General features: G+C 48.1%; 3 protein-coding genes across 25 annotated transcripts in view; 2 read left to right on the forward strand and 1 right to left on the reverse strand.

Annotated features, from left to right (window-relative positions):
• The window catches only part of NDRG4 (NDRG family member 4), a 52,533-nt gene extending 50,019 nt beyond the window's left edge, over positions 1–2,514 (forward strand). For 13 of the 14 annotated variants that reach the window (XM_033218643.1, XM_033218654.1, XM_033218652.1 and 10 more), the window contains one exon: positions 503–2,514. In XM_033218643.1, the coding sequence (XP_033074534.1) occupies positions 503–657 (155 nt within the window). In that variant the 3' untranslated portion in view covers positions 658–2,514. The other variant, XM_033218646.1, reaches the window with a different exon arrangement.
• Positions 2,515–4,551: 2,037 nt separating this feature from the next.
• On the forward strand, positions 4,552–9,652 carry SETD6 (SET domain containing 6, protein lysine methyltransferase). Of its 5 annotated transcripts, XM_033218637.1 has the most exons (9): positions 4,568–4,752; positions 4,978–5,067; positions 5,143–5,287; positions 5,377–5,518; positions 5,660–5,854; positions 5,990–6,110; positions 7,227–7,407; positions 7,577–7,719; positions 7,897–9,652. In XM_033218637.1, exons 1-9 carry the CDS (start codon positions 4,726–4,728, stop codon positions 8,221–8,223), a joined length of 1,371 nt encoding a protein of 456 aa, XP_033074528.1. In that variant the 5' UTR covers positions 4,568–4,725; the 3' UTR covers positions 8,224–9,652. The 5 variants fall into 5 exon arrangements, with proteins under 5 accessions (XP_033074525.1, XP_033074526.1, XP_033074527.1 ...); XM_033218635.1 differs by having other exon boundaries at positions 4,559–5,067; positions 7,897–8,924; XM_033218636.1 differs by having other exon boundaries at positions 4,564–4,752; positions 4,978–5,287; positions 7,897–8,815.
• Positions 9,653–9,814: 162 nt separating this feature from the next.
• Positions 9,815–14,138, reverse strand: part of CNOT1 (CCR4-NOT transcription complex subunit 1) — a 112,637-nt gene continuing 108,313 nt past the window's right edge. For 4 of the 6 annotated variants that reach the window (XM_033218631.1, XM_033218628.1, XM_033218629.1 and 1 more), the window contains exons 47-49: positions 12,623–12,755; positions 10,322–10,456; positions 9,820–10,163 (exon numbers count right to left, since the gene is read on the reverse strand). In XM_033218631.1, coding sequence (XP_033074522.1) covers positions 10,085–10,163; positions 10,322–10,456; positions 12,623–12,755 — 347 coding nt within the window. In that variant the 3' untranslated portion in view covers positions 9,820–10,084. Of the gene's footprint in view, positions 10,164–10,321; positions 10,457–12,622; positions 12,756–14,138 lie in introns of all 6 variants that reach the window. The other 2 variants (XM_033218632.1, XM_033218630.1) reach the window with 1 other exon arrangement.

Raw genomic sequence — 14,138 nt, forward strand, 5'->3', positions numbered from 1 at the left:
AGCTCTGGGGATTGGAAACAGACCCTCCTTAGAGGTAGAGCCCAGGTCTGGCCCTGCCTGAGCCAGAGGTGGCCAGGAGCGTTCAGGAGGGTAGAGTTTGCTGCCCGCAAGTCTTGCTTGTAAAACTCCGAATAAGGGCAGAGTCTGAATTGAGGGTGACCACCGCTTCGTGTCCTCCTTTACAGAAGCAGTCCTACTTCTCCACCAGCATCCTCGAGGGAGGCACAGCTGGAAACCCAGCACCTCCCTGCACCAGCTGCTCAGGGCTGCCTGGTCAGCTGCTTGAGAGGGCCCTGCTGGCCACAGCCCCCTAGGCCCACTCACTGTCGCTGGCCCTGCATGCCCCCGGCCCGACAGCTGTCGCCAGCCTCCTGGCTCGGGAGGGGCCCTTTGTGCCTTCAAGGAACGGTTCGCTAGCCGCTTTGCTTGCAGCCTACTTTTCCCACCAGAGGCGCCTGGCACTGCCCGCCAGTCCTCAGGCCCACCCTGTCTCTGTCCACAGTGCCCTCGGCTAGCATGACCCGCCTGGCACGCTCCCGCACTGCATCCCTCACCAGTGCCAGCTCGGTGGATGGCAGCCGCCCACAGGCCTGCACCCACTCGGAGAGCAGCGAGGGGCTGGGCCAGGTCAACCACACCATGGAGGTGTCCTGTTGAAGCCCTCGATCCCGCTGACGACGCCCACCTGTCCGCCCACGTCGAGGCCCCACCGCCATCCTTGCGCCGACTCATGTTCCCTTTAGTTTATTTTTGTGAGGGCAAAGGGGAGGAAATGGGGTTCTGTTTGAAAAAAATGAGGGGCTCTATCTTAGATCCTTCAGCGGAACAGTCTCCAGGTGTTTTGAGGGGCTCACTCCTCCCCACCCCTTCTCACTCTCCGTGGTAACTTGGCCGACTTGACCCTTCTCATCTCACTCCCTGCGGCCCAGGCATAGGAGAGCAGGGCCACAGGGAGGGAGATTCTCTAAGGATCCAGGCCATTCCTGGGTGAGCCCTTGGGCAGGCATGTTTGCAGATGGGAGAGGCTTCGAGAGGGTGGTTACTGGGCCCACAGGGGTGCAGGGCCAGCTCAGGCACTGGCGTGGGGGCCCTGGGAGACCCCTTCCCCTACTCTCCACCAAGCACACCCGTTTCTGTCTCATAGCACATGTGACAATCATCTGGACAATAGCCACAAGGGGGCACTCGGACCAGGCAGCCACTTTCCTGGTGCTCTCTGGGCCCAGCTGGTGCTGTAGGGCCAGGCAGGCAGGGGCATCAGGGGGTTTCTCTGTCCAAGGAAGACAGAACATGGAGAACCGTAAGGGCAGGAACCCCACAGACTGTCCCTTCCAGCCCACACTCTGCCACCTCCTGGCCCTCTCCCATTTCTGAGCCAAGGCCTCCCAGAGGCAGAAGTTGCCTGGTCCTCTGTCCCCACAGTGACCTGACTGGGGGTGAGGGAAAAGGAAGAGAGAGCCCATGTGTGGCATGTGTGCCCTGAGAACTTCGTGGTGACTGCCTTTGGGAGCCCGCAGGTAGCCAGAGGCAGGGGTAGCTGAGTTCCTGGAGACCCCTTTTTTGCCCCCAGGTTCCCCAGAGGGCAACGCCATCAGTCGCAGTGTGGTGTTTCAGGCAGAGCTCTGGCCAGGCTGTGCCAGCGTGTCCCGGAAGCATCGCTAAGGAAGAGAGAGTTGATTCAGTCAACTGGCCCAAGGCAGCGAGAGTTCCACAGTCCCATACCCCATAGGCCCCAGGGCTGGGGCTTACTGGGGGCTGATGATTCTGGACACGAACAAGAGCCAGGTAGAGGAGAAAGGCTTCCCCCACACCCCAGCCCCCTGCTGTCCCCTGAAGCCCAGGACTGTGTTGTATGCTTTCCATCCACCCACCTTACCCCATAGCATCCTGCGGCCCAGAAACCAGAGCCATTTGTCTCAGACCCTAAACCAATGGTCACAAACCTCAAAACAGAGGGGAGAGAGCAATGAAAACATGAAGATGCTGTGGAGGAGGAGGGTTGTGGCGTGTGTTCTGAGGCTGAGAGGACACCTACATGCGTATTTCCTCTACACACATCACCCCCCCTTCTGTAATCTTAAGCCATGACTAGCCTGGTGGTGTGTTAGTTTGTGCCGAGTTCTACCCCCTCATGTGCTTCTTCTGAATACTGAATGTGACTGGTTGAAAGCTGGTAGAATTCATCCCTCTTACTGTAGATAGCACTGCAAATCTTGGAATTTTTTTTGTTTTTTGCTGTTTCCAGATGAAATATCTATAAATATCTATACATTATATATATAGATGTGTGTGTGTGTGTACATTGGGTCCTCCCATGTGTGGTGGTCCTCTGGAGGTTGTCTCTTTGGTCAAGGTGAACTTTTAATGTTTATTATTTTCTTCTCCACACAAAGAGCCTAATTCTGTGTATTCTGGTGGCTGCTGTCATGAGATGACAAAATGTAAAACAAAACTCTAGTCAACGTAGAAAGAGTTAACTGTGCTGAAAAACTAATAAAGAACCTAAGAATTCCAGTGTGGTGATGCCATGCCCATCGTGGGAAGCTTTTGGAGCGACAGAATGTTTGGGCAGGGGCTGCTGGTGCTGCTTGGTTTGGGGTGAGGGTGCTAGGAGAGGATGGTCTCCACCCATCTTTCTATTTCCAGTATATGTCACATTATTTTACCAGTGAGAGGAGAGTGTGACACACATTACAAGCCTTATGTGCTAATTTCTGCTTAAACCCCTGACTCTGTGACAAAATACAGCTCTCTTCAGCCAGGCGCGGTGGCTCAAGCCTGTAATCCCAGCACTTTGGGAGGCTGAGGCGGGCAGATCACTTGAGGCCAGCAGTTAAAGACCAGTCTGGGCAACACGGTGAAACCCCATCTCTACTAAAAATAGAAAAATTAGCCGGGTGTGGTGGCACGTGCCTGTAATCCCAGCTACTTGGGAGGCTGAAGCAGAAGAATCTCTTGAACACGGGAGGCAGAGGTGGTAGTGAGCGGAGATCATGCCACGGGACTCCAGCCTGGGTGACAGAGTGAGACTCTGTCTCAAAACAAAAAATACAGCTCTCCAGAAAAAAAATGCCTTAAAAACAAAACAAAACACCCCTGCCCTCCAAATCTCTTGACTGAGTCACTACATTCCTTCAAAGACAAATGACCTGTTCTTTGCCTTCTCCTAAACATACAATCATGTCTGACAGGGTTAATGATTATACTTCTGCAATCTATAACCAGATATACTTATCCCTAAACTTTGATATGATTTTACACATACTAAATCTTCAACTACATATAACCTAAACTAAAATACCCTGTTACAGCAGCCTCACAAGATTACTCCTGGGCTACAGGCTTCTAAATAAAACTAATTTTAATTATTTAAAAGCTTAGTATTTTTTCTTTAGTCAACATACCAATCCTTACATTAATCCTACAGGGTAGGTATTGTCTTAGTTTCGCAGGTGAGGAGACTAAGCTTCAGGAAAAAGGATCTGCCTTAATAATAGACAAGGCCAGGCGCGGTGGCTCACGCCTGTAATCCTAGCACTTTGGGAGGCCGAGGCGGGCGGATTGCCTGAGCTCAGGAGTTCAAGACCAGCCTGGGCAACGCGGTGAAACCCCGACCCTACTAAAAATAAATACAAAAAATGAGCTGGGCGTGGCAGCGTACGCCTGTAGTCCCGGCTACTCAGGAGGCTGAGGCAAAATTGCTTGAACCCGGGAGGTGGAGGTTGCAGTGAGCCGAGATTGCACCACGCACTCCAGCCTGGGCGACAGAGCGAGACTCCGTCTCCCCACCTCCCCAAAAAAGAAAAACAAAAACAAAAACTGAATGTTGAGCTCCGGCGTTGCTTGGTTTCAAAACCCATTCCTGTAACCTCTATATTCACAGCCTCATTTTCTTAAATTTAACAGCATGCTACTTCCCCAGGTTTAACCACCATTTGTTTTATTCATTTATTTACCCAATAGGTAGATATTGAGTCCTTACCATGTCAGCTAATAAAACCCACCACGTGCTACGCAGTAGATTAAAAAACGAGGATGTACTGGCAAATAAGGACAGAGAGGATCTATTCTAGATCCAGGAGCCCTCTAGGCCACGCTATGCGGAAACACACACGAAAACTGCTCTGAAAGCATACCACCAGTAAAACGATTCCATGGCCATCGGTAACAAGGGGTCGAGATCAGGAGGTCGCTGGCCGCCCAGATGCGTCGCTCACCACCGGCCGGCCGCCAGACCCTCGGCTTCCGATCCAGAAACCGTATTTTGTTCCTACACCCAGACCGCAAGAAGCCTCGGAGGCAGGAGAATGGCGTGAACCCGGGAGGCGGAGCTTGCAGTGAGCTGAGATCCGGCCACAGCACTCTAGCCTGGGCGACAGAGCGAGACTCCGTCTCAAAAAAAAAAAAAAAAAAAAAAAAAAAAAAAAAAAAAAAAAAAAAAAAAAAAAGAAGCCTCAGCCCTCGGGGACAGACCAAAGGCCAGGTTGTACCTGGCTTAGAACCAGGCTCCAAGCGGCACGGGACGCTCCTTCTGCACTCGGACCGCGCAAGTGCAATTGGAGATAATGGACTCAAGATGTTTTCAGTAGGAACGATTCCAGCCGGGTCAATCTGCAGCGTGGACGCCAAAACAGGCACCACGTGGTTCCGGCGCCGGGGCGGGGCCAGAGACGCCGGAAGTGGCCGCGAGCTCCACGGGCCCACGGGGCGGCTCGCTTTCAGACCATGGCGACCCAGACGAAGCGCCCACGGGTGAGTGGCGGGTGCGGGGTCCAGCCTTCTCCTTTCGCGCCTCACCCCTCCTCCGCCCTTAGGGCTGTGCGCCTGCGCCCCCTCCCGCGGGTCCCGCGCCCCCCTCCTCTAGTCCCCACCTCCACCCAAAGCCCGTTTTGCGCGCGCGTGCGCGCGCCGCGGTCTACTGCCGTTCCCAGCGGGCTCTCTAGGGCCGGGCCTGGTCACTGCGCACACTTGTCTCAGGTGGCGGGGCCCGTGGACGGCGGCGACCCGGATCCTGTGGCCGGCTTCCTGAACTGGTGCCGGCGGGTGGGGCTGGAGCTGAGTCCCAAGGTGAGCGAGCGAGCCGGCGGGCGGAGGACCCGCGGCGGGGCGCGGGCTGGCCTGACCAGCCCTCCTCCTACTCAGGTGGCGGTCAGCCGGCAGGGCACGGTGGCCGGCTACGGCATGGTGGCCCGGGAGAGCCTGCAGGCCGGAGAGCTGCTGTTCGTGGTACCGCGGGCCGCGCTTCTGTCGCAGCACACCTGCTCCATCGGCGGCCTGCTGGAGCGAGGTGGGCACGGCGGCGGGCTAGGGCTCTGGGGCTGGGCGGGGCGGGCCCGCGAGGCCGCGCCGGGGCGCTCACACCTGTGTCTCCCTCAGAGCAAGGCGCGCTGCAGAGCCAGTCGGGCTGGGTGCCACTGCTACTGGCGCTCCTCCACGAGCTTCAGGCCCCGGCCTCACGCTGGAGGCCGTACTTTGCGCTCTGGCCCGAGCTGGGCAGCTTGGAGCACCCGATGTTCTGGTGAGAACTTTGGGAGGGGTTGGGGAACGCCTGCACCGTATCCTGCTGCAGGAAGTTTCCCCGCCACCCGCCCGTGCACCAGTCCTGCCCAGTCAAGTGTGTGAAGGGATGAAGGGAACCTGGGTGTGGGTGTCCCTGCAGGCCAGAGGAGGAGCGCCGGTGCCTGCTGCAGGGCACAGGCGTACCTGAGGCCGTGGAGAAGGATTTGGCCAACATCCGCAGCGAGTACCACTCCATCGTGCTGCCCTTCATGGAAGCCCACCCCGATCTCTTCAGCCTCAGGGTTCGCTCCCTAGAACTCTACCATCAGCTCGTGGCCGTTGTGATGGCCTATAGGTCAGTGGGTGGAGCCTCAGAGGACGGAACCCTTTTCTTTAGAACTGTAGAGAGGGACAAAAGGGGAAAAACGGTGAAATCCACCCCCAGTCCCTCACCCAAGACAGGGCCTTAGCCAGGTTCTGTCAATGGCAGCTTTCAGGAACCATTGGAAGAAGAGGAGGATGAAAAGGAGCCCAACTCCCCAGTGATGGTGCCTGCTGCAGACATACTAAACCACTTAGCCAATCACAATGCCAATTTAGAATATTCTGTGGTGAGTGGAGTTCTTATTGGTGCACTGAGCATGATTCAAGCCATTGTGTCTTAGGCTCCATTCTCTTACTAGTGCTACAAAATGAGTAGGTGAAATCAGCTCCTTCCGTATGTACTTCTGGTGTGCTTATTACTGTAGAATCATTTGAATGCCAAACATTTTAAAGTCCTCAGAGTAAGTTGGGGTTAGCCCTCTGATAAACGATCCCATCATTTATTTAGTGCTAGATAGTGGGTGGTCTGCCTAGCCGTGTTTCGTTCCCTGCTGGCTGATCACATCAGTGAGCCCAGACGGTGTGTGGCTCTGTGGATAGCAGCCTGGAACAGTGATAGTCTCCGTGTTTTGTAGGGATGAGGACATTCACAGGCCAGAGGTCTAAGATGATCCTAGAACTGGTATAAAGCTGTGTTTATACCAGCTCTGTTCTATACGGAAAGTTGCCTGAAAAGATGACACATTTATAGAATGGAAAATTAGTTAAGTATGGTTATTTCTTAATCCTTGCCTCCATTTTCTTTTCCCACTTCGATCTGCGAAAGTTTCATTTCCCCCCTGCCGAGAAGGAGTCTCGCTGTGTCACCCACGCTGGAGTGCAGTGGCGTGATCTCAGCTCACTGCAACTTCCGCCTCCCGGATTCAAGCAATTCTCCCTGCCTCAGCCTCCCGAGTAGCTGGGATTACAGGCTCCCGCCACCATGCCCGACTAATTTTTGTATTTTTTAGTAGGGACAGAGTTTCGCCATGTTGGCCAGGCTGGTCTTGGAACTCCTGACCTCAGATGATCCACCCACCTTGGCCTCCCAAAGTGCTGGGATTACAGGTGTGAGCCACTGCGCCCAGCCAAAAATTTCATTTTTAAAGCTAGCAACTTTTTAAGTGCTGAAGAGGACTGTGCAGAAATCCACCCACTTAAACATGAAGCTGGCCTTTTAAAGTTAGTCTAACCTTTTTTTGTTTCACAGTTCAGGGTCTAACAGGAACTAAAGGTAGAACTTTGGTAGCTAACAGCATCAGTCCCATGGCTGAACTACACCTGCTAAAGGCTCTTAAGTGGAAGTAATCTTCATGGGGCTGGCCCGTGAAAGGCATGGCCCCAGCTTCTCCCTTTCACCTCAGAATTGTCTTCGGATGGTAGCCACTCAGCCCATTCCTAAAGGCCATGAGATTTTCAACACTTATGGGCAAATGGCTAATTGGCAACTGATTCATATGTACGGTTTTGTTGAACCATATCCTGACAACACAGATGACACAGCTGACATTCAGATGGTGACAGTTCGTGAGGCAGCATTACAGGGTGAGTGTATCATTAACTCAATATTTGACACTGATGGTGTGTCTATACCCACACCTCAGGTTAAACAGCTTTGCTAAATAGCAGTTGACTTTGTAGACTGGGTGGCAGATTAAAGAAAAAATGAGCCATTGGGTGTACTGAGCTTTTCACATTGCTATTTCATCTACAGGAACAAAAACTGAAGCTGAAAGGCTCCTAGCGTATGAGCGCTGGGATTTCCTATGCAAACTGGAGATGGTAGGGGAAGAAGGAGCCTTTGTGATAGGGAGGGAGGAGGTGCTAACTGAAGAGGAGCTGATCACCACACTAAAGGTAAAGGGCTGAAAATGGCCATTTAATGCTGATAATCTAAGCATTTAAAGCAAAACAGCTAGAAGATGAGGAAATGTGGGGTTTTTAATAAATGCTAAGATGGGTTTAATCTCCTGAATCATTTCGGAAGTACAAAAGTAGTACATCCGAATTAAAGGGCTCTGTGGTTGTTTCTAGGTACTGTGCATGCCTGCTGAGGAGTTCAGAGAGCTTAAAGACCAGGATGGAGGGGGAGATAATAAAAGGGAAGAGGGCAGCCTGACGATCACAAATATTCCCAAGCTCAAAGCATCGTGGAGACAGCTGCTTCGAAACAGTGTTCTATTGACCTTACAGACCTATGCCACAGACTTAAAAACTGACCAAGATTTACTCAGTAATAAGGAAGTCTATGCCAGACTCAGCTGGAGGGAACAGCAAGCCTTACAGGTTCGCTATGGTCAGAAGATGATCTTACATCAGTTGTTGGAACTGACACAAGTTAGCAGTTTCCCTGTTTCCTGAAGGAACAGCAGTAAGAACTTTTATTCTAAGCTAGTACTCATTGATGTTTGAAAAAGGGGAAAATTTGGATCTTTTTCTTATTAAGCACCAAGAGGAAAAGTAGCAAAGGTAGTGTGCTAGGATAAACTGAGGTAAGGGTGATGTGTTTTAGGATTGAGAACAGCAGACTTGGGAATCACTGCTAATTGTTAAAGCATGTTACAGCTATTTTGTTCTCAGTTTTAACCAAAGCCAGTGGAAATATGGTGGTAGTGCGTCGTCTTGTTGTGTTTCAGCATTTAATAATAGACTTTGGAGGTAGACCCTGGTTTAAATCTAAGTCTAGTTTGAGGAAATCACTTAACCTTTATTTAAAAGACTGGATTTAATAAGCTGTGTAACTGGCACTCAATGATCAGTTACCCGAAGTACACTCTATGTGGCACAAACCACCCCTCAGGGAATAAACCCTAAGACATCACTCAAAGAGGACTTCAATTATTTAATTTTGAACTGTTTTGTCCTCTCTGGCTGTAAAACTTGTCATGAAAGGTAAGGCAAATTTTAAGTGGGTTAAGTTTTAAAATACAAATCTACTCATTTTCTTTAAAAAGAAAAAATACCAAAATACCTGGGGGTATTAAAACTGGGCATTTTAAATTCTGTTTAACCAGAGAAACCTGCTCCAGCAATTTTCCAGTGTTGAAATAGGAAGAAAAATAGTTTCCTTAAACATGCCAGCTTAGTTAGTGGGAATGACCTATCATTCAGCAGGTAGTTGATGGTTCCCCATGGCCCCAAGGCCTGCAAGGCTGGACTGTCCACTTTTCCTCCTCACCACCAGCACTGGCTGCTGCTACTGAGAAAGGCACAGTGGACTCGTGTGTGTCATGACTTTAATGGTTAGCTACAGTATGCATACACATACAAGAAGTAGGGGAGCTGAAGCCCGGGAAAAGGCTACAAAATACAACACAGGGACCAATACATTTGCAAAACATTCAAAACCCTTATAAAAGGGGCTGTATTGGTCCTTTCAACTTTGTCATTATTCAGCTTAGCCTGTATGGCCATTCAGTGGGGTAATGGGGAGAACAATTAATGAGATTTGGTTCCCTTTCCTATATTCCCACTGTTTTTAAGTTTCAGAAGAGGGATGTAGGGGTGAGGGTAGGGGGTGGGCTTTAGACCTGGTCTGGTTTCCCTTTATATAAAGAGCTGACCCCCATCTCACGCGGCTGAGGTGTATAATCCCCAAAATAAGTAAGATGGTACAAATGCAGTCAGCTTTGGAATGGGTTTGGGTCGAGAAAAACAGAAACTCATGGGATTCCAATTGTGAGCCCTTCCCATGTTCCCAGACATATCAAATTCTAGCACATCCACATTTTTAATAACTTAGTGATTTTTAAGGTCCCCTGTCCACATTAAAAAAATAAGTTACATAATATTTAAACTGGCTTTTTGCTATTCTTTGGGATACCAGGAATGTCAGAGGACATGGAGCTATGCCCTCAGACAAGTGCATGGCATCAGCTGCCTCTTTATTACAAGGTACCAGTTTATGTACTTGCCTTGGACACAGCTTGCACAAAGCCAAGAAGTTCCAGACAAAGGTTTTCTCTTTCATGTATTTACACAAGTTCAAAATGATATTCACAGCATCTTCTAAATTTTGGCCAAGAGTCAAAAAAATGCATTTAAACTTTGGAACGTGCCCACATAAGACAGGAGGCTGATCCCAACAGTAGTTGGGGCAGATACCCGCAAACCAAAGGGCTGGGAAAGTCAGGAAGAGCTGAAAGGATTCTTCAGTCAGTCTGTGAACTCGGTGCAGTGAGACCTCTAGGCTGACACACGTACAACGGAGATGCAGTTTCATCTAACTGGCACCTGTCCCTTCCATTACTTGCTGGGCCTGCTTCTGTCCCATGCAGCACTGTGCGACCGACTGGAATAACCTGAAGGATGAACACAGTTACAAATCTGTGGTTAAAGAGTAGGCCTAATAATACCTGCATCTCATTCAACTACTAATCACTGACCCAACCTAGAGACAAATAAGGTTTTCAGTCTCCAGTCTCATTCCTAGACAATTAAAAAATTACTTTGAACTCACTTTTCGATTTCTGGGGCACAGTGTACAAATTCATGGTTCCAGAACTTAAATGCTGGGTTTTTAATCAGCTCAATGAAGGTAATAAGAAGACCCCAAGGATGTGGCCTATTTACAATCAACCGTTCCAAGAGAACTCTGGGAAAGGGGAGAAAAGAGCTAGTTAATGCAGAGAAGCATACAAATTCATGATTATTCTTCCGTTACCCTTTTTTCTAACTTCTCCCTGATTATTAAACCACAGGCAAAAGTTTTCACCTTTAGTAGTAAAGACAGGTGGATTAATCAATATACTCCACATGGCACGGGATGGAATAGCTGGGTTTGAGCCTTGCTCTTAGCCCTAGAAGACTTAGTATTAATGTAAAGTGCAGATAATGGTATCTACCTCAGAGCTGTTCAGAATAAGGGGTGATGGGGGGGAGGAAGCCACATAAAGCCCAGAGTGGGCTTAACATGGCACACAAAGTTAGTACAAAAAGTAGTAATTTCCAGAATGAGCTCCCAGGCCAGGCATAGTGGCTCATGCCTGTAATCCCAGCACTTTGGGAGGCTGAGGCAGGTGGATCACCTGAGGTTAGGAGTTCAAGACCAGCCTGGCCAACATAGTGAAACCACGTCTCTGCTACAAATACAAAAATTAGGCATGGTGGCACATGCCTGTAATCCCAGCAGTCGGAGGCTGAAGCAGGAGAATCACTTGAACCTGGTAGGTGGGAGGTTGTGGTGGGCCGAGATCATGCCACTATACTCCAGCCTGGGTAACAGAGACTGTCTCAAATAATAAGCAAGCAAGCTCACTCTCAATGAAAAGTAAGGAAATAGAAAATAAGAATTCTAACACTGCAGGCTGGACGTGGTGGCTCACGCCTGTAATCCCAGTACTCTGGGAGGCCGAGACGGGTGGATCACAAGGTCAGGAGTTCAAGACCAGCCTGGCCAAGATGGTGAAACCCCGTCTCTACTAAAAATGCAACAAATTAGCCAGGCATCGTGGCAGGTGCCTATAATCCCAGCTACTCAGGAGGCTGAGGCAGAGAATTGCTTGAACCCAGGAGGAAGAGGTTGTAGAGAGCCAACATTGAGTCACTGCACTCCAGCCTGGGCGACAAAGCGAGACTCTGTCTCAAAAGAATTCTAACATTGCTAGTGCACATGTAAATTGGTAAAATTTTTCTGAATGCCAGTATTGGCTTTTATATCCTTTCACGTACCAACTGTACATGAAGTATAACAAAGATTACAAGCCCAAGGAGACTTACTGCAGCTTTATATAAACAAAATGGATTATCATCATCTAAGCATCCAATAAGATACTAAATTTTAGTACACAAATCAAAGGAATACCATATTTGGCATCATAGGTACTATTAGGCAAATGAGCAAGTTTTAAGAGTCTAGCCCAATTTTTAAAGTGTTTGTGTGTGTGTGTGTGTGTGTATATATATATATATATATCACAGTCTCTCTAATGCTATATATATAGTCTAGGCAATTTGGCAACAGATTCCTAACTATTGTTATTTCCTAACTATTGTTATTTCCTGTTATTGCTACTGCTTTCAACGGAGAGGTAATGAGAAAAAGTCCAAGGTCCTTAACACAGTCTTCCATAGGCATGCATGATTTAGGACTGGTTACCACCACCTCAGAGAAACTCCTGACCTTTAATCAAAATGTGCCTTGTGGTGTAAACTACTTTTCATTTGAGGCATGATTACAATTTATAATTCTCTACTTGTGATACATGTTAATCAGAATGAGTATTAGGAGGGCAGCAACCATTTTGCTCACAATTGTATCCCACATTTAACACATTATTGGACATGTAAAAGATTTTCACTGAAGGCCAGGTGCAGTGGCTCACACCTGTAATGCCAGCATTTTGGGAGGCTGAGGTGGGCGGATCACTTGAGGTCAGAAGTTCAAGACCAGCCTGGCCAACATGGTGAAACCCCGTCTCTACTAAAATACAAAAATTAGCTGGGCATGGTGGCGGGCGCCTGGAATCCCAACTACTTGAGAGGCTAAGGCACAAGAATCGCTTGAACCTGGGAGGTGGAGGTTGCAGTGAGCCAAGATCGCACCACTGCATTCCAGACTCAGTGACAGAACAACACTCCATCTCCAAAATAAATAAATAAATAAATAATAATAAAAAATAATAAAAAAAAAAACACCCCAAACCAACCAAACAACAGATTTTCACTGAACACTGAAAGCATAGAGAATTTAAAAAAAAAAAAAGAATTTAAGATGAAGGAAACCCTTTTGAAGCATTTAAAAAATAAGCTGCTTTCTTACCTTGTGATCTGTTCTTGGATGGCTTCCGTATTGGCCTCTGCAAAAAGGTACAGCATGGTGCAACTGAAGTAGTGAGTGTGGCTATTTGGGTACCGGAGCTGATTTGCAATTGCATTCAAAAAGAGATAGCGACCTAGAAATTAAGAAACCTTGACTTAGTCTGAAAGGCCAACATGGGAAAACAGTTCTAACTGGCTAGGGTTTGGGTTTCTGACAGAGGCTTCCAAATTAATCTTTGGTGTTAAAGCAGTGGTTCTCGGGACCCGGAAGAGTTCTCATTTCTGTGAGTTTTATTTCAGTATTTTCCACATTAAAAATTAGGTTTTTTTAAATATTCATTTTTAAAAACAGAGCCACTATATGCTAATATAAGTAACATGAACTATTTTCTGGTGACACTCATCACTACTTTTTTCTACATTTTGCAGATCTCTAAGTCTTGCTTAATAAAAGACAACTGGATTTTCATTTCTGCTTCTGTGTTCAACTTGTTACAGTGTATTTCATGTAACCTCTGAGAAACTGTACACATGACAGAACAGGCCCAAAAATGTAAATGTTGTTTTATGATGAAAACAGTTTTGGGCTGGGTGGGGTGGCTCACGCCTGTAATCCTAGCACTTTGGGAGGCTGAGCCAAGTGGATCGCTTGAGGTGAGGTGCTCAAGAACAGCCTGGCCAACATGGTGAAACCCCATCTCTACTAAAAATACAGAAAAATTAGCTGGGCGTGGTGGCACGTGCCTGTAATCCCAGCTCCTCAGGGAGCTGAGGTGGGAGAATCGCTTGAACCCAGGAGGCGGAAGTTGTGGTGAGCCGATATTGCGCCACTGCCTTCCAGCCTGGGTAAGAGAGCAAGACTCTATTGCTTTAAAAAAAAAAAAAAAAAAAAAAAGATTTTGACCTCACAGCCCTCCTAAAAAGGTCTTGACACCATAAGGGTATCCAGCCTACATTTTGAGAACCATTAATCTAAACTACATTGGAGTTAAGTATTATCTTAATTTGGTTTGGCTGTCTGCCTCTGCTTGACGTTACTCGTGTTTGTGAGTCTGTCACAGTGACATGTTTCTCTAAAGGCTTCCGTCCTTTTATTGCCGAGCTCTGGAAGTGATGGTATTCAATTTTGTTATATCTTGAATTTAAGCTGTCTTAAATCCATCCCACATATAGGCATGCAGCATATATGCAACAATAATGTATCTCTCAAGAATCAATAAGCAAAGTTAAAGAGTAGTGTCCCCCTAAAATATATGTATGCAAAAAACTGGACAGGACTGTACAACTAGTTAGCACCTAACTGGGGTCTCTATTATATAAGATAAATACAGAGGACCAAAAGAAATGTAGCTCAAGCGGAAAAGCTGCAACCTGCAACAGGAGTTCTACTGTGAGCTTTCTGCAGAACAGGAGAGTCCTATTCATTAATCTTTATACACGAACACTTAACAAGATACCTGCCAAACAGGCACCAATAAAAATGCTATTATATAAGGCAGCCTAACAAAACAATGTAA

This window comes from Trachypithecus francoisi, unplaced genomic scaffold (assembly GCF_009764315.1).
Source record: "Trachypithecus francoisi isolate TF-2019V2 unplaced genomic scaffold, Tfra_2.0 Lachesis_group10, whole genome shotgun sequence".
Taxonomy (NCBI): Eukaryota; Metazoa; Chordata; class Mammalia; order Primates; family Cercopithecidae; genus Trachypithecus; species Trachypithecus francoisi.

Coding starts and splice junctions, on each gene's coding strand:
- SETD6 (XM_033218634.1), top strand. CDS start 4,726: ATGGCGACCCAGACGAAGCGCCCACGGGTGAGTGGCGGGTGCGGGGTC. Junction 5,855..5,989: donor GCCGTTGTGATGGCCTATAG/GTCAGTGGGTGG, acceptor TGTCAATGGCAG/CTTTCAGGAACCATTGGAAG. Junction 6,111..7,226: donor CCAATTTAGAATATTCTGTG/GTGAGTGGAGTT, acceptor CTTTCACCTCAG/AATTGTCTTCGGATGGTAGC.